Raw genomic sequence first — 27,858 nt, 5'->3', positions numbered from 1 at the left:
CTCCACAAAGAGTAAAGCTTTCCCCTTAGACCAGAGTAACCCAACCTTTCTAACAATGAGAGCCACATTCAGCTATGAAAGAAGGTCGCGAGCCACATTCAGCAGCGCCCCATCACAGTAGTGACACCCAGAGACCCCATTAACAGTATGACAGCCAAAGCTTTTCCACAGATATCAAACCATGGCATATACCAAGATCCAGGGAATCCAATCTTACTTGAGAAGAATCCAGCTCACCGCCACCTGACCTCACCGTGCCTCAGTCTCGGATACCAGCCCTGCCCTGGCCGCACAGCAATAAACAAAAGGATTGATCCAGCTGAGTGCTAACGGTGATTTATTTGTGCAAAAACAATCAGTGCACAAAAGACTTTAATGCGTTTCTGGCTTGACGCCCTTAATCATAACGTTATGATTAAGGCCGTCAAGCCAGAAATGCGTTAACGTCTTCTGTGCACTGTCTGATTTTGCACAAATTATTATTATTATTTTTATTTATTATTATAGCGCAATTTATTCCATGGCGCTTTACAAGTGAAAGAGTGTATACGTACAACAATCATTAACAGTACAAAACAGACTGGTATAGGAGGAGAGAGGACCCTGCCCGCGAGGGCTCACAGTCTACAGGGAATGGGTGATGGTACAATAGGTACAAATAAATCACTGTTAGCACTCAGCTGGATGAATCTTTTTGTTTATTGATCCAACCTTACCCCCATTCAAATCTGCTCTTCTGTGTGGGGCTACTCACAAGTCACCATCTGGAGACCTGCTTTTGATAGCTGTTTACTAGACTTTGTGCTTATGAAAAAAGCTTGAAAACAGTCGCGAGCCACACATCACAGGCCCGCAATCCACATGTGGCTCCTGAGCTACAGGTTGGTGACCCCTGCCTTAGACCCTGTCTTAGCTTCTCATACAGCTAGATCAGATCTTATACTTTGCACTGATGAGGGGGCAATCACCCCAAAACACCGTGTCTGCGAATTGAGGTCCTGATCTGGCATAAATCCTAAGTCATATGAGAAAGATCGTTAAAGGGTCACTTTTGACTTTTAGGATTGCTACTTCCAATAGGTGGTACGAGAGTTTGTATACTTCCTCCATGAAGAGACAATTTGCATAGTATCGAGTAATACATTGATAGTTTATTTCTCTACTATGGTAAAAGATCCATTCAGTCAAAACTTTTCTTCATATTCCGAATCGTATCGAAGTCACTAAGTAGACGAATCTGTCGGCTGAGTATATAGGTTTTTTAACATGAAAAGAGGGCGATACGTAGCTGCCGCACACCTCTGCTTTCACCTTTGATTAGGTGACACAAAGAATTAACAATAATAACACCCAACTTTGTTCCATGGAACAGAAGACAGTAGGGCTTCACATTAAATATGACATTGCTGGGAAATTGTGGCAAGTGGTGAAAAAAATCTAATATTTGGATAGCTGACGACCCATTATATGATACTGCTAAATGGGTAGGAGGCACTATTGTGTTTTTCTCTGGGACATCAGTTAATCATGATCCGGCTCTCGCTCCTAGAAAAACCAGTTGTTTTGTTTTTCCAATGAAATTTGAAAAATTAAATAACACAAAACTGTACAAAGGTTTAGACCTGATAATTAAGATAATCCTTTACCAAACAACAGGGAGTTGAAGGAGAAATCAAAGACGGTGTCCCTGAAGCAAACCAAACCCAGCAACCACTTCGCCAGCCAACCAACTACAGACCAAGGTATCGCAGGTAGGCTCTTCAAAGTATTAAACTATATTATTATTATTTTCCATCTAATTATCATAGTAATGTATTTTATACTAAAGTGTCTGGTGTTCTGTATAAAAATCCTATGGTCGCCATAGCCAAATAACATTAGCTCATTATTATTGTAATCCTCTTCCAAACACTAATAACTAAATACAGAATTACCCTGTATAATATTTCCATCCGGCTAGATTCTCACAAATCAGCAAATTATAAATGCTATTCTTTATTGAATCATATGGACAAATGTTCTAAAACAAAATTTTATTGGAGTGATTTGCACCATAATAACTCAACTGTGATTGTCTCGGGGCTAAAGAAAATGAAATGAATTAACTAAAAATGTTCTGTATTTAGAAGGAGAGAAAGTGGCTTAACCCCTTCACACTTTTTTCACAATTTATCATATGCCATAATTTACTCTTTTACACCATAGACCTGGAGTAAATTTGCAGGCTTTTCAAGGCTGTTTTCAACCCGACCTATACATCTGATTGATACCTTTAAATCAGGGATGACAAACCTTTTTTCTGTCAAAGGCCATATGGATATTTATACCATTATTTGAGGGCTCTTCAAAATTATTAACATAAACAAATGATTCTGTTGTATTTAGTCAAACATTTAATCAACTCCTAATGCAGACACTGAGACTGCTGTATACCTCACATAGTATACAACAAGACTGCTGTGTATATCATATGGGATACACTGGGACTGCTGCTTATAGATCATATAGAAGTCACTGGGGCTGGTGCATATACCTCACATACTATACTGGGGCTGGTGGACATTGGAGACACTGAGGTCAGTGCATGTACACCACATAGGAGACACTGGGGCTGGTACATTTACATCATATAGGAGACAATGGCACTGGTGCAAATAAATTACAAAAGAGACACTGAGACTGCTGTGTTCAACACATGGAATACAATAGGGCTGGAGCATATACATCACATAGAAGACATTGGGATTGGTGAATATATATCACATAGGGACTGGTGCATTTGCATCACATGGAATGAACTGGGGCTGGAACACATACATCACATATGAGAAAATGGGGCTAGAGCATATAGATCAAATAGGAGTCACTGGGACTGGTGCATATACAACATATCAATCTGAGAAATTTCAGGCTCCATATCTCCCCGTCCACTACAGCTTCATATGTGAAACTACCTTCAATTTATAGATAATCATCTTGGCTATCTTACACATAAATTTGACTTGGAACTACTTAGCAAATGATTACTTATGCAAATTCTTGTCATGTTACTGCATTGTTATTGTTTTGCTCAAGGTGGTGAAAAGATCTTTTTTTCCTGTATACCTGTATTCCTGTATTCCTACAAATTACAACTTGTTCTCACATTCCCTAATAGCTCATTGTATTATTAGTTTGATACCCAAGCGAAAGGTGACTGGTTCAAATTAAGGAGTAGCCATGAAGAAGATTTCCCAAGAAAAGACAAACTGCATCATCCAGATTATCTATAGCAGTGTCTCAGCCAGGAATATTGCCAAACTGCATCATGTGAGTGCCATGACAGTTGGAAGAATAGGAAATGAAGTCCATCCATCCATTCACAAGCCGAAAGCTGGACTTTCAGGCAAATTATGGGAGTGAAGAAGTCGAATCTTTACAAAGTCTATCAGTTCTGAAGAGACAAACACAGCAGTGAAGGTGGCTTGTATGCTTCGTAGTAGTATGATCATAGACATCCATACAAACACTGTGTGAGGCATGTTATGCAAGTGTGGAATAGTGGCCCGAAAAAAGGTGAAGACGCCTCAACTCCAATCCATCATAATGAGCTTCAACTCATGTTTTCAAAAATGCACTAAAAGTGGACAGTAGAAGATTGGAAATGGGAAATTTGGACGATGAGACAAATATTAATAGACTAGAAGGTGGCCCGATTCTACGCATCGGGTATTCTAGAATTTACGTATTGTGTAGTTCATGTATGATTTTTGTTATATATATATATATATATATATATATATATATATATATATATAGATGTTGTTGTGTGTAGTTACCAAGTGTTTGTGTAGGGCGCTGTACATGTTCTGAGTGTCGCGGGGGGTGAGAGCGGTGTTGTATGTGTGTTGCGTGTGTTGCGTTGTTTGTGGAGCGCTGTGTGTCTGTAGCGTTGTGTGTGTGTGTGTGTTGTGCGGTTTGTGTGTGTGTGGTGTGTTTTGGGGGAGGTATGTTTTGAGCAATGTGTGTGTTGTGCAGTATGTGCGTATATTTGTGTGTGCAGCGTTGTCTGTGTGTGTGGGTGTCTGTGTAGGGCGTTGTTTGTGATTCCTAGTGTGTGTGTGTTGTGCAGTGCGCGTGTGTGTGTGTGTTGGGGGGAGGTGTGCACCTCCCATCGTGCTCCATCCCCCATGCTGCGCACCCCCCATCGTGCTGCATCCCCCATGCTGCGCACTCCCAAACGTGCTCCATCCGCCATGCTGCGCACTCCCAAACGTGCTCCATCCGCCATACTGCGCACTCCCCATCGTGCTCTATCCGCTTGCTGCGCACTCCCCATCGTGCTCTATCCGCCATGCTGCACACTCCCAAACGTGCTCCATCCACCATGCTGCGCACTCCCAAACGTGCTCCATCCGCTATGCTGCGCACCCCCTATCATGCTCCATCCGCCATGCTGCGCACTCCCAAACGTGCTCCACCCGCCATGCTGCGCACTCCCAAACGTGCTCCATCCGCCATGCTGCGCACTCCCAAACGTGCTCCATCCGCCATGCTGCGCACTCCCAAACGTGGTCCATCCGCCATGCTGCGCACTCCCAAACGTGCTCCATCCGCCATACTGCGCACTCCCCATCGTGCTGCATCCCCCATGCTGCGCACTCCCCATCGTGCTCTATCCGCCATGCTGCGCACTCCCCATCGTGCTCTATCCGCCATTCTGCACACTCCCAAACGTGCTCCATCCACCATGCTGCGCACTCCCAAACGTGCTCCATCCGCTATGCTGCGCACCCCCTATCATGCTCCATCCGCCATGCTGCGCACTCCCAAACGTGCTCCACCCGCCATGCTGCGCACTCCCAAACGTGCTCCATCCGCCATGCTGCGCACTCCCAAACGTGCTCCATCCGCCATGCTGCGCACTCCCAAACGTGGTCCATCCGCCATGCTGCGCACTCCCAAACGTGCTCCATCCGCCATGCTGCGCACTCCCAAACGTGCTCCATCCGCCATACTGCGCACTCCCAAACGTGTTCCATCCGCCATACTGCGCACTCCCAAACGTGCTCCATCCGCCATACTGCGCACTCCCCATCGTGCACCATCCGGCATGCTGCGCACTCCCAAACGTGCTCCATCCGCCATGCTGCGCACTCCCAAACGTGCTCCATCCGCCATGCTGCGCACTCCCAAACGTGCTCCATCCGCCATGCTGCGCACTCCCAAACGTGCTCCATCCGCCATGCTGCGCACTCCCAAACGTGCTCCATCCGCCATGCTGCGCACTCCCAAACGTGCTCCATCCGCCATGCTGCGCACTCCCAAACGTGCTCCATCCGCCATGCTGCGCACTCCCAAACGTGCTCCATCCGCCATGCTGCGCACTCCCAAACGTGGTCCATCCGCCATGCTGCGCACTCCCAAACGTGCTCCATCCGCCATGCTGCGCACTCCCAAACGTGCTCCATCCGCCATACTGCGCACTCCCCATCGTGCACCATCCGGCATGCTGCGCACTCCCAAACGTGCTCCATCCGCCATGCTGCGCACTCCCAAACGTGCTCCATCCGCCATGCTGCGCACTCCCAAACGTGCTCCATCCGCCATGCTGCGCACTCCCAAACGTGCTCCATCCGCCATGCTGCGCACTCCCAAACGTGGTCCATCCGCCATGCTGCGCACTCCCAAACGTGCTCCATCCGCCATGCTGCGCACTCCCAAACGTGCTCCATCCGCCATGCTGCGCACTCCCAAACGTGCTCCATCCGCCATGCTGCGCACTCCCCATCGTGCACCATCCGGCATGCTGCGCACTCCCAAACGTGCTCCATCCGTCATGCTGCGCACTCCCAAACGTGCTCCATCCGTCATGCTGCGCACTCCTAAACGTGATAGATAGCAGAATGGGGTCAAAATAAGGAAACAAAAAATCCTAAAACATAACATTTATTAGATATGCAGATAAAAGGTGGACTGCCACCATAAAAGAATAAAACGTTTGTCAAGGGCTGCTGAATGTATAATACCAGCCTCCAAACAAATCATGCAAGGCACACACTGCAGGAGGTATGAATACAAGTCACACTCAAACCTGCATTGATAATGACAGCTAGGATGGTCGCTTCATCAGGATCAAACAATTGTTCGCAACCATTAAAGCAGAAAAAAACGGCCTTACCGTATTTTCAAAGGGCATATGATGATATGGCTCAAAGTCAGGTGACCTCATATAGGTCTAGCACAAATACCTTCACTTTGCTCGAACCATACCACAGTACCTCCCTCCCGACGCGTTTCAAAGAATAATCATCAGGGGAGTCTTCTCAGGGTACAAGTCGTCTTATCAGTAAACATCACCAGACTGATATATAGTCAAAATTGCCCCATGGACGGACTGTGGAAAAAATAATCATACCTTACAGCCCATCCAAACCACCAAACATGAGGAATAACCTCATAAACCAAACTGCTTACCCCAAACAAAGTCCAGCAAGGAAGAACGCCAAGCTGCAGGTGCCGCGCCGGTTAGTTTGAAAACCGCGCTTCTTATAGGGGCCGCGCATGCGCGGTAAGTCCACCGCAGCGTCGTGACGTCAGTCCCGGCATACACCATGCCGGAAGCCGCGACGTCACCATCATGCCCGTCGGCCGCATCAACAAACCTGCGCCGCCGACGTCATAGGCAGGAGCCTGGAACGCAAGCCAATAGTCGGAACAAAACCGGAAGTATCCGATAAACAGTTGCTTATTAACCAGGCTGCGCCTACATCCAATTCCAACACCAAGGTATTAATCCTTGTGTTCAGTAAAGGTACACGGGGCCTACACGATCGCAGGATCATCCGAGACACACTAGAGATACAAATTAAGACAGAAAGGCCGATAGATCAATCAGACAATACTCCAACCTATAAAATACATATACAGCCCCCCATGAAAGCACAAAACCCAAACCAGGCTAACCCTTTGGGTCTGTTTGTCCTCCTGCTCACGCAAATTGTGGTTTGGGTTTTGTGCTTTCATGGGGGGCTGTATATGTATTTTATAGGTTGGAGTATTGTCTGATTGATCTATCGGCCTTTCTGTCTTAATTTGTATCTCTAGTGTGTCTCGGATGATCCTGCGATCGTGTAGGCCCCGTGTACCTTTACTGAACACAAGGATTAATACCTTGGTGTTGGAATTGGATGTAGGCGCAGCCTGGTTAATAAGCAACTGTTTATCGGATACTTCCGGTTTTGTTCCGACTATTGGCTTGCGTTCCAGGCTCCTTAAAACAGCCTCTGATGTTATTCTCAGCCCGGACAACCTGATTGTCACGAAAATGGCTGTGCACCAACCTGTCTTTAAGTGACCTCGCTTTCCGAAAAGTGACAGAGGGATAATCAGAGAGATGTTTGTCCAGTACGGGATCCATTTTGAGAATGGGCCAGAATTTAGTCAAAGTGCGCCTCAAATCATTTGCACCATTAGAGAAGGTAGTAATGAACCGTAGGGTATTTATTTGATCCACCTGCTCACGTCTTGGGTTCAGCACAGTAGCCCGATCCATCCTCGCCACAGAATCAAAGGCATTCATAACCACCCTCCTGGGATAGCCCCTATCATCAAGTCGCCCCATAAGGTCAACGGACTGTGTCCTAAAACCAGATTCTTCAGAACAATTGCGTCGCATTCTGACAAACTGGCTCTTGGGTATGCCCTTTTTCTGGGATTTAGGATGAGCACTTTCCCACCTCAAAAGTGAATTTGAGGCAGTTTGCTTCCTGAAGGTGCTCGTCATTAGACGGCCACCTTCCCCTATCTCAACCATGATGTCCAAAAAGGCCAGTCTTTCGCTGCTAACCTCATAGGTGAAATGCAGGCCAATCCCATTGTGGTTGAGGGCATCGATGAAAGTCAGGAACCCTACTTCGGGTCCCTTCCAGATGACAAAAATATCATCGATGTACCTCAACCACAGTACAACATCCTCAGTGTCCAAATCCCCTCCAAAAACGACGGTTTCCTCCCACCAGCCCAGGAGCAAGTTGGCATACGATGGGGCACAGCAACTCCCCATCGCAGTGCCCCTGCGCTGGTGGAAGTACTTACCGTCGAAAACAAACACGTTCTTAGTTAGACAGAAACGTAGAGCCCTGAGTACAAACTCACTATGTCCAGACAGATGGTTACCCCTTGAGTTAAGATAGTATTTCGTGGCCTCCAAACCTGCTGTGTGTGGGATTGACGAATAAAGAGCCTCAACATCCACACTACAAAGCAGCATACCCTCCTCCAGGAAAATATCATCAATTTTTTTCAAAAAGTCCGTCGTATCTCCCAAATAAGAGTTTAATGAGACAACAAACGGCCGTAAGATTTTATCCACGTAAATACTCAATTTCTCGGTAAGGCTGCCCACACCTGACACAATCGGGCGCCCCTTCAGAGGGGACAACCCCTTGTGGATTTTAGGCAAAGTGTAGAAAGTTGCCATTACCGGAAATGGGGGAAAAAGGTAATCATGTTCGTTTTTATCAATGATGCCATCTCTAAGGGCTTCCGCCAGGAGACTCTTCAGTTCATCCCTAAATCCTGGAATAGGGTTAGATGAAAGACAGGTATAACAATCTTCATCCTTTAAAATATCCCAACATAGGTTTCTGTAATTCTGGGTGTCCAGTATCACCACATTCCCCCCTTTGTCAGAGGGCTTTATGGTGATACTGGAGTCCTGTTCCAAAGCCCGAAGACTATCCATCTCGGCCTTTGTAAGATTGTATTTAGTATCCCAAGAGTTGTATCCTTTTTGTATCTCCTCAGTCACTAAGTTGACAAAAATGTCGACCACATCCACTGAGGAGGTATTTGGCGGCATCCTATTGCTCTTATTTTTAAGGTTCGTAAATGGACCCTCGCCATAATCGTTGGGATTACGATCATCAAGGTGAAACAAGAAACGTACGTCCTGTAAGAGATCCTCAGATATACCCAACTCATTAGCAGATTTTTCTGCTTCCTTCCCATGGAAAATCTTCCATTTGAGGAGTCTAGCAAAAAGATGTAAATCCTTGATAGCCCCAAACTCCTCAAAATTGGAAGTAGGTACAAAAGAAAGTCCCCTGTTCAGCAACTGTAGCTCAGTTGCACTCAGGATTTTGGAGGATAAATTCACTATCTGAGGAGCCCTCATGCCTGCGGATGTTGCTGATTCTTGCTTCTCAGATAGTATTGGCTGTCTAAAAAACCGCCCCTTCCTGAGGCCTGTGCCGACCCACGTCCTGGTCTGCCCCTACCGCCGGGTTTCTTGAAGCGCTGTTGTGGACGAAAGTTACTATTGTTGTTACCACCCTCACCATCAGACAATTCAGCATCCGTGGATGAGATATCAGTATCATATGTTCTCACCCCACGGTTGTTGGTGTAAACATAGACTCTATTATCCTTAAAATCTTGCAAATCCCTGATAAAGAATCTATGTTTACGTTCCTTCAGCTTGTACTGGAACTTTTCAACAACCCCTTGAAGGGCTAATTCTTTTGTCTGAAACTCCGCTTCCCCAGAGAATTTCTTGGTAATCTCAATATTTTCTTTTAAAGATTCCTCAAGGTTAACCAAATTTTTCTTCTCCTCCTCTAGCAGTAGTCTCATAAGTTTGAGAGAGCTCTCAGTAACCTCTTTCTCCCATTTGGCAAGAAAGTCAGCGTTTTTAAACCTATACCCCGGCTGCAGGGTAATCCTTAAATGACGTGGCACTATTTTTTCTTTCAAGTAACTCTCCAAGGTCTGAACCTCCCACCATGCAATAATTCTTTCCTTGTAGACCTTGGTGAGGTCCTTGAAGGCCCCGTTTAGGGTAGGTGTATATCTCTTAAGAGTTAGATTTCTGTCCGAAAAGACCTCCCTGGCCTCGTTTACCCACTGTCGCGTATCAAGGTCAGAGGAAAGAAATCCTGCCATTTATCGGCACTAATAATCACAATAGCAAAACCTTTATGAAATCCCCCTGTTCAGAGAGTGATAGATAGCAGAATGGGGTCAAAATAAGGAAACAAAAAATCCTAAAACATAACATTTATTAGATATGCAGATAAAAGGTGGACTGCCACCATAAAAGAATAAAACGTTTGTCAAGGGCTGCTGAATGTATAATACCAGCCTCCAAACAAATCATGCAAGGCACACACTGCAGGAGGTATGAATACAAGTCACACTCAAACCTGCATTGATAATGACAGCTAGGATGGTCGCTTCATCAGGATCAAACAATTGTTCGCAACCATTAAAGCAGAAAAAAACGGCCTTACCGTATTTTCAAAGGGCATATGATGATATGGCTCAAAGTCAGGTGACCTCATATAGGTCTAGCACAAATACCTTCACTTTGCTCGAACCATACCACAGTACCTCCCTCCCGACGCGTTTCAAAGAATAATCATCAGGGGAGTCTTCTCAGGGTACAAGTCGTCTTATCAGTAAACATCACCAGACTGATATATAGTCAAAATTGCCCCATGGACGGACTGTGGAAAAAATAATCATACCTTACAGCCCATCCAAACCACCAAACATACTTCCGGTTTTGTTCCGACTATTGGCTTGCGTTCCAGGCTCCTGCCTATGACGTCGGCGGCGCAGGTTTGTTGATGCGGCCGACGGGCATGATGGTGACGTCGCGGCTTCCGGCATGGTGTATGCCGGGACTGACGTCACGACGCTGCGGTGGACTTACCGCGCATGCGCGGCCCCTATAAGAAGCGCGGTTTTCAAACTAACCGGCGCGGCACCTGCAGCTTGGCGTTCTTCCTTGCTGGACTTTGTTTGGGGTAAGCAGTTTGGTTTATGAGGTTATTCCTCATGTTTGGTGGTTTGGATGGGCTGTAAGGTATGATTATTTTTTCCACAGTCCGTCCATGGGGCAATTTTGACTATATATCAGTCTGGTGATGTTTACTGATAAGACGACTTGTACCCTGAGAAGACTCCCCTGATGATTATTCTTTGAAACGCGTCGGGAGGGAGGTACTGTGGTATGGTTCGAGCAAAGTGAAGGTATTTGTGCTAGACCTATATGAGGTCACCTGACTTTGAGCCATATCATCATATGCCCTTTGAAAATACGGTAAGGCCGTTTTTTTCTGCTTTAATGGTTGCGAACAATTGTTTGATCCTGATGAAGCGACCATCCTAGCTGTCATTATCAATGCAGGTTTGAGTGTGACTTGTATTCATACCTCCTGCAGTGTGTGCCTTGCATGATTTGTTTGGAGGCTGGTATTATACATTCAGCAGCCCTTGACAAACGTTTTATTCTTTTATGGTGGCAGTCCACCTTTTATCTGCATATCTAATAAATGTTATGTTTTAGGATTTTTTGTTTCCTTATTTTGACCCCATTCTGCTATCTATCACTCTCTGAACAGGGGGATTTCATAAAGGTTTTGCTATTGGCACTCCTAAACGTGCTCCATCCGCCATGCTGCGCACTCCCAAACGTGCTCCATCCGCCATGCTGCGCACCCCCCATCATGCTCCATCCGCTTGGGAGTGCGCAGCATGCCGGATGATGCACGATGGGGAGTGCGCAGTATGGCGGATGGAGCATGTTTGGGAGTGCGCAGTATGGCGGATGGAGCACGTTTGGGAGTGCGCAGCATGGCGGAGGGACCACGTTTGGGAGTGCGCAGCATGGCGGATGGACCACGTTTGGGAGTGCGCAGCATGGTGGATGGACCACGTTTGGGAGTGCGCAGCATGGCGGATGGACCACGTTTGGGAGTGCGTAGCATGGCGGATGGAGCACGTTTGGGAGTGCGCAGCATGGCGGATGGAGCACGTTTGGGAGTGCGCAGCATGGCGGATGGAGCATGATGGGGGGTGCGCAGCATGGCGGATGGAGCACGTTTGGGAGTGCGCAGCATGGCGGATGGAGCACTTTTGGGAGTGTGCAGCATGGCGGATAGAGCACGATGGGGAGTGCGCAGCATGGCGGATGAAGCACGTTTGGGAGTGCGCAGCATGGGGGATGGAGCACGTTTGGGAGTGTGCAGCATGGCGGATAGAGCACGATGGGGAGTGCGCAGTATGGCGGATGGAGCACGTTTGGGAGTGCGCAGCATGGCGGATGGAGCACGTTTGGGAGTGTGCAGCATGGCGGATGGAGCACGATGGGGAGTGCGCAGCATGGCGGATGGAGCACGTTTGGGAGTGCGCAGCATGGGGGATGCAGCACGATGGGGAGTGCGCAGTATGGCGGATGGAGCACGTTTGCTCAGCCTCTCTCCTTCTAGCCTCCCTCAGCATCAGCCTCCCCCTCCCAGCCTTCCCCAAGATCAGCCTCTCTGCTCCCAGCCTCCTCCAGCACGCCGTGCTCCTCTGCCGACACTCACCCACACAACCGATCGCATCCACTCACCCACACAACCGATCGCATCCACTCACCCACACAACCGATCGCATCCACTCACCCACACAACCGATCGCATCCACTCACACACACAACCGATCGCATCCACTCACACACACCCGATCGCATACACTCACACACACAGACACTGACGATATTGCACATACGCGCTGATACTCACAACATCCGGGGATATCACATGCTTCTGGCCATGTGATCCTCCGTCAGGTCCTGGAAGCTCACAGCACAATATCGCCGCCGAGAAGCAAGCGATATCCCAGGATGTTGTGAGTATTTGGATGCGATGTGATGTGTGAGGTATGTGTGAGTGTGATCTGATTTGTGTGTGTGTGTGTGCTGTTATGTTATGTATGTTCCGCAGCTGCAGGACCTTGATGTGTGGATGCGATGTGATGTGTGTGTGAGGTGTGTGTGAGAGTGAGAGTGAGTGTGAGCCGGTGTACACTGGTAACTATGATACACATCGGGTAACTAAGGGACCTTAGTTACCCGATGTGTATAATGGTTACCAGCTTTCACGGCCTCCGTTAAGATCCCAGCATCGCAAGGTTATGTCTGGCGCTGCCGGGATCCTAACGGAGCCGGTGTAGAAGCAAGCGATATCCCAGGATGTTGTGATGTGTGAGGTGTGTGTGAGAGTGAGTGTGAGAGTGAGTGTGATCTGATGTGTGTGTACTCACCTGGGAATCGGAGCCCCGTGTCAGTTGGGCGGCCAGAGCGAGCGTGCATTGCGTGAGGGGGGCGGGGCCTGCAGAGAGCCGGGGCGAGAGGCCAATCCGTGTGGGGGGGCGGGGCCATGGCGAGCCCAGCGGCCAATCAGCTTTGTGTCACCGTAAGGACACAATTTCGGAGCATGACAGACAGACAGACAGACAGACAGACAGAATAAGGCAATTATATATATAGACTAGGCTCTGATGGGTGCAAATGGGTCTGGAAATAACAAGGGAAAAAAGGGATAACAGATCAAGAAATTAAAGGAACTGTCAATTTTGTTGGAAGAAGCCTGAAGATATGGGGTTGTTTCCCAGCCAAAACTGTTGGATACTTGGAGTTACTTCATACACTTGAGTACTATGGGTATGTAAAGGAAGACAGAGTTCCAGCAAGACACTGACCTGAAGCATTTCTCGAAATTGGCAAAGAAATGGTTCAATGATAATAAAATAAAGGTGTTGGATTGGCCCCTACAGTCCCCAGACCTCAACTAAGTCAAACACTTGTGGGTACAATTGAAGAAAAAGCTGTATAAATACACAAGTGAGTCGACCACTATGGACCAACATTGGGAACGTGTAGAAGAGAACTGGAATCAGATTTCAGTTGAGACATGCCTGAATCTGATTGAGAGCATGCCCAGAGGGATTCAGACAGCATTGAAAGCAAAAGGTGGATTTACAAAATACTAGCAAAATGATAAAAAAATTATATATATTTAAGAGCAAAACAGTAACAATGCTGCAACATGACATGAATCTTCATAACTAATCATGTGCTAAATAGTTGCAAGTAAAATTTATGTATGAGATAGCCAAGATGATTGTCTATAAAATGAAGGTAGTCTCACTTTGAGGCTGTAGCTGATGGTGAGAATATGAAGCCTGAACGTCAAAAGTTTGTTATTCTTTTGCTTGTCGGTGTATATCACATAGAAGACACTGTGGCTAGTGTTTATACATCACATAAGAAACACTGGAACTGGAACTGGTGCATATACATCACATAGGAGACACTGAGACTGCTGTATATACATCACATAGGAAACACTGGAACTGCTATATATACATCACATGGGAGACACTGGGACTGCTGCCTTCATAATAGAGATGGTATGGGAGCACATAATCCGCCAACCTCACCCTCAAAGATGTATTAAACAAGATCTTTCTTATAATGACAGGTTACAAAATTAGGACTGTCCAGGTTACAAAAAAGGCCTCTCAGATGTGATCTCATTTGCATTTATTAAAAATGTCTTGACAATACGAAGAACTGTCACATGATTTATTCCTGCCAAAGACCTTCCAAAACACCAGGGGTCATCCTGTTTGTGTGGAGGAAAGGCAGTTCAGACATCTAAAAAGAAAAGGTATTTTCAGTTAGAGTACTCAGACTGTGCAATGCCCGACCCCAATAGAGGTTGTGTTGGCAGATACTATATCAGCATTAGAAAAAAAACATTAGATGCTTTTCTCATAACAAATGGCACTAGCTGCCAATGTCCGGCTGAGCAATATAATAATATATAGCAATATATAATGCAAGGTGAAATCTAGGAATCAAGATGGAAGTTGAAGAAAGAAGGCAGAATGGCAGGGACTAAGGACTCTATAAACAAATGGGGATGAAAACGAAAAATCTGGACTGCATTCTTAGCAGATGCCACTATGTAATCATCCATAGTCTGCCATTTTAAAATAAACATATAGCGTGCTAGGTGCGGAAGTCATTTTTTTTTCTTTTTATTCCATGTCACTATTTAGTATAATCCAAATGACTACACTGTTCTATACAAGGGAGAAAGGATGTGGTACCGTAGAATACAGGCCAAACGGCAGATGCAAGTATCTATTAGCATGCAGCTTTACTATTGCCGATAGTATTAAAATCATTGTAAACCGGGATACGCTATCATAAAAGGTTCACTTACATGAGATATGAGCGTTGCATAGATGGACCAATGGTCAGAAACGAATATTTGTATACTCAACCATTGGCCTTTGTAAAATGCTGTCTTGTTTGTAGATGCAGTGTTAGATTGGGTTGCACCCAGCGGCGGACTGGAGTACCTGGGGCCCACCAGGAAAAAAATCAATCTTGGGGCCCACCAGCACCATGCAGTTACCGTACTATATATAGCAGGGGTGGGATTCAAATTTTTAACAGGTTATCTGTAAACCCCGCCCATTCTGTAACCACACCCATTCTGTAACCACACCCATTCTGTTAGCCACACCCATTTTCACGCAATTTCCTCAACCAAAAAATACAAGTAATTTAAAGTAAAATCTCCTTCCCCTTCCTCTCCTGTCCAGCATCAGTTGTTCCAGTCACTGTCAGTCTTATTGTATTAAATGATTTTTCTACAGTTTTTAAAAATTATTACTAAAGGAGCCCTTCTAAAATTGGAATGGACGACCTTCCCCATACAGATCTCATCCCATTATGGCCTCTTTCCCCTGCAGATCCCATCCCATTATGGCCTCTTTCCCCCTGCAGATCCCATCCCATTATGGCCTCTTTCCCCCTGCAGATCCCATCCCATTATGGCCTCTTTCCCCCTGCAGATCCCATCCCATTATGGTCTCTCTCCCCCTACAGATCCCATCCCATTATGGTCTCTTTTCCCCTGCAGATCTCATCCCATTATGACCTCTTTTCCCCTACAGATCCCATCCCATTATGGCCTCTTTTCCACATACGCGATGCGTTTTTACGTTTTTGGCTGCGTTTTTGCTCACTGCTTTTTTATGCGTTTTTTATCAGTGAACAATGCCATTAAAGATTGTTGAAAAAAAAATCTGATGTCATTTCCTTCTTCAATATGTTCTTCATTCTCCACTAGTGTATGCAGGAGAGCAGACAGCTGCAGAACTACAAGGCTCAGCATGCTCCATCCAGGACTGTATGCAGGATTTTTGTGCCCTCCAAAAAAATGACGTGGGCTTCGCCATATTTTTGTATGCTAGCCAGGTACAGCAGGCAGCTATGGGCTGCCCCCAACCCCCAGCTGCCTATTTGTATCCGACTGTGAACCAAAAATATAGGGAAGCCCTTTTTTTTTTATTTCATGAATTTCATTAAATAATTTAAAAAAAATTACGTGGGCTTCGCCATATTTTTGAGTCCAGCCAGGTACAACTAGGCAGCTGGGGATTGGAATCCGCAGTGCAGGGTGCCCAAGCTTTCTGGGCACCCCCTCTGCAAATTGCAGTCCGCAGCCACCCCAGAAAATGGCGCTTTCATAGAAGCGCCATCTTCTGGCGCTGTATCCAACTCTTCCAGCTGCCCTGATGTCGAGTGGCTCGCTGGGTAATAATGGGGTTAGAGCTAGCTGTATATTATCAGCTGGCCCTAAGCCCGAAATTCATGATGTCACGCCAATATTAGACATGGCCACCATGAATTTCTAGTAAAGATTAAAAAAAAACACAACACACAGAAAAATATTTTTATTAGAAATAAAACACAACACAATTAGTGACTCCATCTTTATTGAAATAAAGAACCCCCCCTCCGCAGTAATCCTGGGTCAAGGGTCCCGCGCCGTCCAATCCGGATCCAATATCATCTGATCGGTTTGCTGGAAGGCAGAGCGATCAGATGATGTGTCAGGATCAAGGCCTGAATCACATCACACAGCAGCTGATTGTATAAAAGCCGTTTAGTGCAAAAAAAAAGAAAAAAAAAACACACACTTCTGTGCAGTCTCCTGTCAGACCGATCAATGCAGGACCCGGCGGTAATCAGCTGATAAAGTCTCCTGACGGCATCAGCTGATAGTTTAGCCGGCCGGGTAGTAAAAAGCCGGCGTCACCGCTGTCACTATCACTGTCAGCTGATTCCATCAGGTGACCGCATCAGGTGATCAGCGCCAGGTCCTGCAGCTATCGGAGGTGTCCCGGCCGTCTGCACACAGCCGGAGCCGCGGTACCGGGAGCGGACATGGCACTGGGAGGCTGCAGACAGGTGAGTATGAGGGGCCCCTGCTCACTCTCCGGGACCCCGCACCCCCCCTCCGGGGCCCCCGTACACCCTTCCTGGGCCCCTGCACTCCCACCCCGGGGCCCCTGCTTGCTCTCTGGGCCCCCGCACCCTCCCCGGGGTCCCTGCTCGCTCCACCGGGGGTTCTCCTGGTGGGCCAGTCTGCCCCTGGATGCACCCCAAAGTTAGAGAAAAAAAGGTATAAAAAGGGGTCTGTCTTCAATCTGGTGGCCTCTTAGGCTAGTTTCACACTTGCGTTTATTTTCCTTCAATCGCAATCCGCCGTTTTGGAAAAGAGCGGAATCCGTTAACGGATTCCGCTGCTTCCCATAGACTTGTATGGATGACTGAGTGCGACTGATGGAGCTGCGTTGCTTCCGCTGGCCGACGCTGTTTTGCTTCCGCCGGGCAGAAGGAATGCAGCATGTAACGTTTTTTGAGCAGCGGAATCCTTTATTGTTTCACTGCGCATGCTCATCATTTTTTTTTCTTTTTTTTTTTTTTAATCACAACTTTGTTTTGTCTCTCGGTGGCCGAACGATCAGCTGATCGCCCGGCAGCCGGCTTTTGAGAGCGCTCAGCTGATGCCCGGCAGCCGGCTTTTGAGAGCGCTCAGCTGATGCCCGGCAGCTGGCTTTTGAGAGCGCTCAGCTGATCACCCGACGGCCGGGTGATGAGCTGATCGTTCACAATAGTCTGCTGCTGGTAAAACTGTAAAGTAAAAAAAAAAAGAAGCAGATTCCGTTGTTTTGTACGATCCGTTGCATCCGTTGTGCCACTATATGCAACGCATCCGTTGCATCCGACACACAACGCACTGCAACGGATGCCGTTCAACGCAAGTGTGAGACTAGCCTTACCGGGGGTGGAGGGGATGGGGCAGCGGTGGTGGAGCAAGGTTACAGGAGGCAGGGGCGGTGGTGGAGCAGGTTGATGTTGTGGGTGGCCGGTGTTCCAGATGCTTTGAAGTAGGAAACTTTCATAAACTGTCGGCGGTGCAGGCTTCAAAGAAATTGTGCCCAGAGTCGGCGCATGTGCAGATTGAGCTATTTGCTCAATGACAGTGTAGTCGTGGCTGCAGTTTTCAGGCTTGTCCCTGGCTTCACCACTACTTCAAGGTCGGGAGCTGACTTGGTGGGGCAGAGTGTGATGGTGCATTTGCCGGACGGTGTACAAACGATCTTCAGGCAAAGGTTGCTGGTAACAAAAGACATCTTTTATTGTACATATCAATCCGGCAGTAAAATCAGGCACTTTCGGTGGAGCTGGGGGCAGCCTGCCCTAACGCACCCTCTGGTGGGGATATGCCCGGGGTACTCCACTTCGCCGGGCTCCCACTCTTTGGTTTCACGCACACCGGACCCACACCAGTTGCTTCACACCCTGAGGTTACGTTCCACTCCTTGCTCTCCGGCGCCCCCTGTTGGTCCCGCTCACACACTCTGCCCCGTGATGTTCTCACCCTTCCGTCCCGGATCCAACTGACTCACACACACACCTAACCCTTCCCCTGTATCAGCCGGCTCCTCCTTCCCCGGTGGCAACAGCCGTTCCACCCGGCCACTAGGGGAGTTTCAAACATATGACATTTACAATGAACACACTTTTATTAATAGCATTTCCGGGCTAACTATGTTGGTCTTGGTAGGGGGTAGGCTCACCCACTACAACAGGCTGAGATCTCATCTGCGCACGCGCCACCTCCGGGCACTATTTTCCTTATATCCGCTGCTTGTAGACTAATGGGCAGGACGCAGAGTGTGCGCAGATGAGATCTTGAGCTGAGAGATCCATCTGTGCATGTGCCGCCTCTTGGTGCCATTATTTGAACCCCACACTGCCGACATTTTCAGGATGCCCCTGCCTCACAGCCCGCCGACGCACAGGCCCCAGCACAGCGCTTGCCTCCTGCGACCCCTCTCCACTACTTCTCGGTAAGGTATATTCGGATTTTAAGACACACCCCTAATTTTCCTCCCAATTTTATGGGAAGAAAAGTGTGTCTTAAAATCAAAAAAATATGGTAACTTTTTGTCTGTTGTTAAATAATGGATGTTGGCCGAATCCATTTTTTACAAGTGGAGTCTATGGACATCGGAGCCATTAACAAATTGCTATTTAATGTCCATTTGTAATGGATCTGTTAAGAAAACAATGGACCCGATACAAATCCAAGTACAACGGATGGCTAAATAGCAATCCATTAGCGGATCCATTGTCCATAGACTCCCATGTTAAAAAACCCGATCCGGCAGAAATAAGTTTCCCAACGGATCCGTTTTAATGGATGACTACAGGACATTGGAACTTAGCCTTATCGCTTTTGTGTCATAAGGGCTATTGCTTCCAAATGCTCTATTTGGGCACTATGACAATCTATAGGGGGCCCTGATACATGTACATGTATGACTGCTCTTAATTATCCCCAAATAAAAAAAGGTATTTTCTTTAAATGTCAGCCCATCGGCAGGCTGGCTTCATTTTCAGAGAGCTCTTTTGTATTGGAAAAATCCATTGAAGCTGTGATTTAGCATTTATACAACTAGGATACAAGGACCATTTCAACAGCTACAAAATCTATTTTCCCACAGACCTATGAATCAGTCCAGACCTCTTCCACCTACTGGAGAAATTGAGAACAAAGAAAACCAATATGAGACAGGGGCTCCAGATCAACAAAACCGACGTGGTTTCCGAAGACCATACAACTACCGGCGTCGACCCAACCAAGGGGGTGCTCCAATACAGGGGACTAAGGAGGCCAAGGTATTATTTCTCTGCTGTACTCTGAATATATGCTGTATGTTATGTTGTGAGCTTGTTATCCTATAACCATAGTAATTAATGATACGTTTAATGCTGATGTGATAGTAATTTGTCTTATCTATGCACTGTAGCCGACTGAGACCACAGCTGAGAAGCCCGTGCCAGTGGCTGAGAAAAGCAATGCTGTGTAATCTGAGTGACCCGATCTTCCATCATGTAAGTGATATGGTCAGTTACAGTTACTAAATATGCAGTTGCTTCTGTGCCTCTGACCAAACTAAACAGGACTGATGATTGAATGATCCAAGCTTCATAAACAAAAGGCAAAATAATAATTTTCAAGGTTTTATTTTGTCCATATTAATCCAAAGTGAAAAGGTAGATAATAAGCTGTACTATACAGCGTTATATATGCAATCATTGATAAAGTCATCCATAGACACGACTGCCCTGGGTGTAAAATTCTTAAGGGTGAACATTTTCAAAAGTAAAAAAATAATAGCACATCTTTTTGTTTTTGAGAAGTGGCGTTTCTAGTAGAGATGGGTGAGTGTCCTTACACTGCTCGTTACTCTATCCAGCATCGGGTTGCTCCGACGCGACTCGAGTATTGAGTGCAATGGAAGTTGATTGGAAACTCAAGCATTTTCAAACTCAGATGATCAATCAAGTGACAAGCAGTGGAACGCATGCTCACCCATCACTAGTTGCTAGTAACAAAGATCTGGTGCAATGCACATTTCCCAAACTCAAAGCTTGGTTTCCTGGATCTTCGCCACTTTGAATCATATCAGCGTCGTCATCACAACATTAAATCCTGCGGTGGAGCATGGAGCTCCCCCATCAGTCTAAGTCATGTTGGCCTGTAGTCTACAAGATGTCAGCGTCCCATCTCAGGCAGCACAATGACGTCATGGCATTGCTTTACAAGTGGCAATCCGCTCTATGAGTAAAGGTGGCATACACGCTACGATAATGATTTAACGATATGTCGTCGGGGTCACGGAATTCGTGGCGCACATCCGGCATCGTTAGAGATGTCGTAGCGTGTGACACTTCCGAACGACTGTTAACGAGCAAAAATACTCACCTTATCGTTGCTCGTTGACACGTCGTTCATTTTCATAGTGTCGTTCCTCCTTCTGCGCGCCGGTTGTTAGTCGTTCCTGAGGCAGCACACATCGCTACGTGTGACACCCCGGGAACGACGAACACAGCTTACCTGCATCCCGCGGCAATGAGGAAGGAAGAAGTGGGCGGGATGCTACGCCCGCTCATCTCCGTCCCTCCGCTTATATTGGGCAGCCGCTGTGTGACATCGCTGTGACGCTGATCGTCTCTCCCCCTTCAGGAAGAGGATGTTCGCCGCCCACAGCGATGTCATTAGGGAGGTAAATACGTTGACGGGGGTTAACGACATTGTGCGCCACGGGTAATGAATTGCCCGTGACGCACAAACAACTAGGGCGGGTGCGATCGCATGATATATCGTAGCGTGTAACGCCACTTTAAAGGGAAGAAGAGGAGTCTTTCTTTTTTTTTTTTTTTTTTTTTTTATGCAGGGGTGGCATAAATGTGCCATCATTACCTTAGGAGGGGACACACCAGGGGCATCGATACAATTTTTAAGGGGGCGCTAAGAAAGCATTAATAATTTTTAAAGAGACACTCAGACAGCACCATTGCTTTTTAATGGAGCACTAGAAGAGCAATAATAGTTTCTAAAGGAGTATTCATGGGGCATTATTTGCTTTAAAAAGGTCACTATTTGTTGAGGGCATTATTATTATTATTCATTATTATAGCGCCATTTATTCTATGGCGCTTTACAAGTGAAAAGGGTATACATAAAACAAGTACAACAATCATGAACATTACACGCAAGAGCTCACAGTCTACAGGGGATGGACGAGGGGACAGTAGGTGAGGACAGAGCTGGTTGCGCAGTGGTGTACTGGACTGAGGGTTATTGTAGGTTGTAGGCTTGTCGGAAGAGGTGGGTCTTCAGGTTCCTTTTGTAGCTTTCCACGGTAGGCGAGAGTCTGATATGCTGGGGTAGAGAGTTTGAGTATGGGGGAGGCATGGGATTAATCTTGTATGAGATTGTGGGAAGAGATGAGAAGAGTAAAGGCTACTTTACACACTGCGATATCTGTCCCGATATCGCTAGCGTGGGTACCCGCCCCCATCTGTTGCGCGACACGGGCAAATCGCTGCCCGTGCCGCACAACATTGCCCAGACCCCGTCACACATACTTGTAAACCTACAGCTTCCCTAGAAGGGAGGGTCCCATTGAAAATGCAAAACCAAGAAAAATCCCAGTGATCACTTGTACCAATGTATAGAGTAAAAGGAAGACCGCTGGTATAAAGGAGACCAAAAAGCAAAATATATGGTGAAATACACAGTATTTTTAATAATAAAGTGAGCGTGACAAAAGAACAGACAGTACAGGCAAAGAGAGTGTTACAAATGCCAGACACAAAGGATGCACAAACCGCACCAGCAGATGGAAGACCAGCCACTAAACACGTGGACCAGATTATAACAGGCCAAATAGCCAGGAAAAAGAAGGGAGAGACAAAAGGATCAAAGGGTAGATTCCCCATATAAAGCTCACCCTTAAAACAATGTCAATAACCTGTCATATCATAACGTTATGGTAGATTTACCTTGAGACATATTAAAGCTGTTTAGTGGGCAGGCTGGTGGTGGTGGGCGGGGCCTCGACGCGCGTTTCACCGGGCGTGGCTTCGTCAGGAGGCTGGCCATCGTGCATAGCATGTGGGTTTATAAAGTAAATGACGGGGATCAAAGGCAAATCGGCGCGCTCCGCGTCATGTTGCCCCGCCTTCCAGGGCAGGGGCCGCCGGGTACCACGTGAAAGAACAGAGGGAGGACGAACGTCATCCCTCCATTCGTCACAGGAGTACCCGGAAGCCCACACCGCAGAAGGCACAGACAGCGCATGCGCATCCGTCACACATACTTACCTGCCCGGCGAAGTCGCTGTGACCGGCGAACCGCCTCCTTTCTAAGGGGGCGGTCCGTGTGGCGTCACAGCGACGTCACTGAGCGGCCGCCCAATAGCAGCGGAGGGGCGGAGCTGAGCGGGACGTAACATCCCGCCCACCTCCTTCCTTCCGCATTGTGGCCGGGAGGCAGGTAAGGAGAGGTTCCTCGTTCCTGCGGCGTCACACATAGCGATGTGTGCTGCCGCAGGAGCGACGAACTACATCGTTACTGCTGCAGTAACGATAATCAAGAATGGACCCCCATGTCACTGATGAGCGATTTTGCACGTTTTTGCAACGATGCAAAATCGCTCATTGGTGTCACACGCAGCAACATCGCTAATGTGGCCGGATGTGCGTCACAAATTCCGTGACCCCAACGACTCCGCATTAGCGATGTCGCAGCGTGTAAAGCCCCCTTAAAGAAGGAGATCTTGTGAGGATCTGAGGTTGTGTGCAGGTAAGTACAGGGAGACTAAGTCACAGATGTAGGGAGGAGACAGGTTGTGGATGGCTTTGTATGTCATGGTTAGTGTTTTGAACTGGAGTCTTTGGGCAATGGGAAGCCAGTGAAGGGATTGGCAGAGTGGTGAGGCTGGGGAATAGCGAGTGGAGAAGTGGATTAAACAGGCTGCACAATTTAGAATAGATTGGAAGGGTACAAGAGTGCTAGAAGAGAGGCCAGAGAGCAAGACTTTGCAGTAGTCGAGGCGGGAGATGATGAGGGCATGCACAAGTGTTTTTGCTGATTCTTGGTTAAGGAATGCATGAATCTTGGAGATATTTTTGAGTTGTAGTCAGCAGGAGATGAAGAGGGTTTGGATATGTGGCTTGCAGGATAGAGTAGAGTTGAATATTACTACGAGGTAACGAGCTTGCGAGACTGGGCAAAGTGAGCAGCATTCAAATTGATGGATAGGATTGTTGGGGGGCTTGAGAGAGAAGGAAAGATAATTAATTCAGTTTTGTCCATGTTAATGTAGCGCCCCTGAATACAGCAGGGTGCTACAGGGAACTGCATCCTTTTCCCCAGGGTGCAGGACCTTCCCCCCATGGTTCCAAGTTCCCAGAAACTGGTGTCACCTCCATCAGCACCACAAATCCCAACCAACACCTCACATCATGACCTGTCAGACACACCAGTGGGTTGGTCTAGCTGGAACAGGGCCACCCACCTAGGGGTCAGGCAGACTGGTGGGAGGGACGAAGTTAGTCTAGTGAGAGCCCTCAAAGAGAGAGGAGATAGGGAGTGTTAGTTCCCAGGGAGCTAGAAGGACTGAGGTTGGGTCGCAGACAGTGGTCCGGGACTAGAGGAGTCTGTGACCGGATTCAGGGACATCGATCTGGGGTGCAACAGACGTGGTCTAGGAGGGACTGCAGGCACCAGAGAGGGACCCACAGAGCTGATTGGTACCAAGCACGACGGGGTACAGGACCCTAGGTCAGGAGCCGATTCAACGTCCTGGCAATTAACCTGCAGAGGAAGGGGACCTTCCCAGAGCTCAGAGACTGAGGGCATCAGAACACCAGGGGAACAGGGTTTTCCAGAAAAAGCAACCCACTGAAGTCCCAAGTGCCAGCCTTTGGGAGCAAGGCTTCACTTAAAAACTGAAGAATGGGACCTTATATCTTCAAGCTATAGGGACCCACACGGACACGAAACTGTACATGTAGGCAAGCTCTGGATCATTAGATGACACTGGTGGGACCGGGTACTTGGATGGGCTCCCCGTAGCGGCAGCGGCATTCAGAGACTTTGGTTTACCTACAGCGTGTGTGTCTCCTATATAAACCTCATCCAGCACCACGACTACCCACAGTGAGTACCCTGGTCCCCTGCACCCTGCTCTCCCAAATAACTACCAACACCCTGAGTCCGGGGCCTTCCCTACCTGCGGAGGGACTGACATCTGGCTGCTTAACCCCATCTGCCCCAGTACTCCTTCCAGCAGTGGCGGTACTCCCATTACCGCAGGTGGCGTCACAAATTTATCCCCTGTAAATACCCCCCCCTTTATACAGATCAAAGTGTCCACCAAGCTGGGTCCGGACGCCCTCGAGCCACGATCCTGGATCCGAGCAGCCCGACTAACACCAGGGCGGTACATTAAGCTTTAGGAATCGCATGCTATTACTAGTTTAGGGGAAGCATGCAACTCATGGTATGTTACCGCATGTAACTGTAGCTTTGCATGAATATACAGTCTCATTTATCAATAATATTCTTTGGTGCGTGAAAGAAACCAACCAATACAAACTTTATGCAGATGTTGTTCTTGGTCAAATATGAACAAAATACACTAATGCTGCAAGGCAACACGCTTAACCACTGAGCCACCATGGTGTTCAAATACACTGATTTCTATCCTGGACAATGCGGTGAAATATATGAAGTGTGAAGTTATTGTGTAAAGTTATGTGTGAAGTTTGTAAGTTATTGTGTAAATGTTGATATATTTTTCATTTCAGGCACAATGTGAGCAGAAGAAAGAAGAACCTCAAAAGTGGCCACTAAGTAGTACTAATGCTAGATGTTCAAAAGTTGCCTAATAATCAGGAGGGGGACACTCGGTCTCGTTGCTACTCCGCTTGCCTGCTGCAGATTTCTGCACTGAGAACGATTGGTGCTTTCCAATGTCAGCGTGCCAATGTCCGAAATAAATGTCTAATTTACTTTTTAACAATTTGTGCAGAAGGGATAATGATGATGACTCTTTGTCAAAGATCTGTTTAATAGCATTTAATAAAGGTTATGTAAATATATTGGTTACGAAAAGGAGTTTCCAGCTATTTTCCAGGTAATGCAGCAGATGTGAAAAAGGAAAAATACAAAAAAAAGCTTTGAACAACCTTTCCCCTCCTAGCTGATGCACATCTGATGACATCATGGGCCATTTACTGACCTTGGGTCACAGATACATTTTTGGCAAGTTTGTTATTTTGCACAAGCCAAAGACGACCTTCAGATGCCTTGAAATAAAATCAATAACTTTGAAACATTATTATGTGTTGTGTTTATTTAGCTCTATTTAAATATAATGCAGAATTTAGTACTTGATTACTCTTCCTCTTGTTTCTGGAAGGGGGTTGATCATTCATGCTCTCTATTTTAGTCTTGAGTAGTGATGGGCGAACTTTTTGAGACTCGACCGAACTTTTTGTAAAGTTCTAGTTTGGGATCTGAGAACGCAAGCTTGTGTCCGAACCCTGAACTTGGACTTTACAGTTATGGGATGGGTCGGGGGGGGTCTGTAAAATAAAGAAGATAGTTAATAATAAACATTGTCATTATACTTACCGCTGTCGGGACGCATCCTGCAGACCCGCTCAGCCACTGTCTCCCGGCCGCTTCTGCTTCCAGGTCCGATCATTAACTTCTGGTAGTATTCACTGTAGTGCTCGTCATTCGGCAGTCTTTTGCTGTTTTCAGCCGTGTTCGCGGTGACGTCACGAGTCCATGGCTTAGCCATGGATTGAACTCTGACTGGCATTGTCAGCCTGCTTCTCGCTCTGTATAGACGTTTCTCTGTACAGAGCGATGAAGCAGAGCTGACATGGCTCTCCCTGTGGACTACGTTGGACAAAGGATTTTTTTTTATAATAAAGATGGAGTCTCTAAATTGTTTTTGTGTTATTTCTAATAAAAAATTATTTTCTATATGTTGTGTTTCTTTTTACAGTTTACTAGAAATTCATGGTGGCCATGTCTAATTTGGCGTGACACCATGAATTTTGGGCTTAGTACCAGCTGAGAATACAAAGCTGGTATTAACCCCTTTATTACCCAGCATGCCACCGCCATCAGAGTCGCTGGATGAGTCGGGTAAAGCGCCTGGAAATGGCGCTATGAAACAATGCACAATTTCCAGGAGCTGCCTGGTTTTGCCTGACTGGTGATCAAAATACGGCGGAAGCCCACACATTATTTTTTCAATTTTTTTTTTTTAAATAATTAAAAATTATTGGGCTTCCCTGTATTTTGATTGCCAGGAAGGGTAAAGCCAGGCAGATTGGGGTGGCAACCCGTAGCCGTTTGCTTTATCCGCGCTGAGAATCAAAAATGGTGCGGAGCGCTACATTTTTTTTTTTTTAATTATTAATTCATTTTTACACTACTATGTGTTAGGGATCCAACAGATTGGCTGTTGGAGTAACCTGGAATCTTCCCATATATTCTAGATGCTAGAATGCATGGGCTGGTTTCAGGTTACTCCAGCATCCAATCACAGACGCCCACACTAAAGAGTACTTTACACGCTGCGATATCTGTACCGATATCGCTAGCGAGCGTACACGCCCCCGTCAGTTGTGCGTCACGGGCAAATCGCTGCCCATGGCGCACAACATCGCTAACACCCGTCACACGGACTTACCTTCCCTGCGACGTCGCTCTGGCCGGCGAACCGCCTCCTTTCTAAGGGGGCGGTTTGTTCGGCGTCACAGCGACTTCACACGGCAGCCGTCAAATAGCAGAGGAGGGGCGGAGATGAGCGGCCGGAACATGCCGCCCAACTCTTTCCTTCCTCATTGCTGGTTGACACAGGTAAGGAGATGTTCCTCATTCCTGCTGTGTCACACATAGCAATGTGTGATGCCGCAAGAACGAGGAACAATATCGCTACTCACTAGACAACGATATTTGGTGTTTGAACGACCTCTCCAAAACCAACGATTTTTACCACTTTTGCGATCGTTGAAGGTCGCTCGTACGTGTCACACGCTGCGATGTCGCTAACGGCGCCGGATGTGCATCACAAACACCGTGATCCTGACGATAAATCGTTAGCGATGTCACAGCATGTAAAGTACCCTTAAGACAGCATCTGTGATTGTCTGTTATTTTACCAGTAAAATAAAACAACACAGATGAAAAATATTTTATTACAAATATAACAGAATACATTTAGAACTCCATCTTTATTACCCCCCCAAAAAAAACTTTGACAGTCCAAAGGCGGGCGAGCATCTTCAGCTCTCCTACA

The 27,858-nt window shown here is 47.0% G+C and overlaps 1 protein-coding gene across 1 annotated transcript in view; it reads left to right on the top strand.

The window, feature by feature from the left end:
- LOC142310876 (Y-box-binding protein 3-like) overlaps positions 1-25,878 on the top strand; it is a 50,802-nt gene extending 24,924 nt beyond the window's left edge. Inside the window, exons 6-9 of the mRNA XM_075348651.1 lie at positions 1,657-1,751; positions 19,687-19,861; positions 19,993-20,077; positions 25,346-25,878. Of these exons, the coding sequence (XP_075204766.1) occupies positions 1,657-1,751; positions 19,687-19,861; positions 19,993-20,052 (330 nt within the window). The 3' untranslated portion in view covers positions 20,053-20,077; positions 25,346-25,878. The remainder of the gene's footprint in view (positions 1-1,656; positions 1,752-19,686; positions 19,862-19,992; positions 20,078-25,345) is intronic.
- The last annotated feature ends 1,980 nt before the right edge of the window (positions 25,879-27,858 follow it).

Source organism: Anomaloglossus baeobatrachus, chromosome 5 (genome assembly GCF_048569485.1).
Source record: "Anomaloglossus baeobatrachus isolate aAnoBae1 chromosome 5, aAnoBae1.hap1, whole genome shotgun sequence".
NCBI lineage: Eukaryota > Metazoa > Chordata > Amphibia > Anura > Aromobatidae > Anomaloglossus > Anomaloglossus baeobatrachus.
This window is presented reverse-complemented; position numbering and strand designations above follow the sequence as displayed.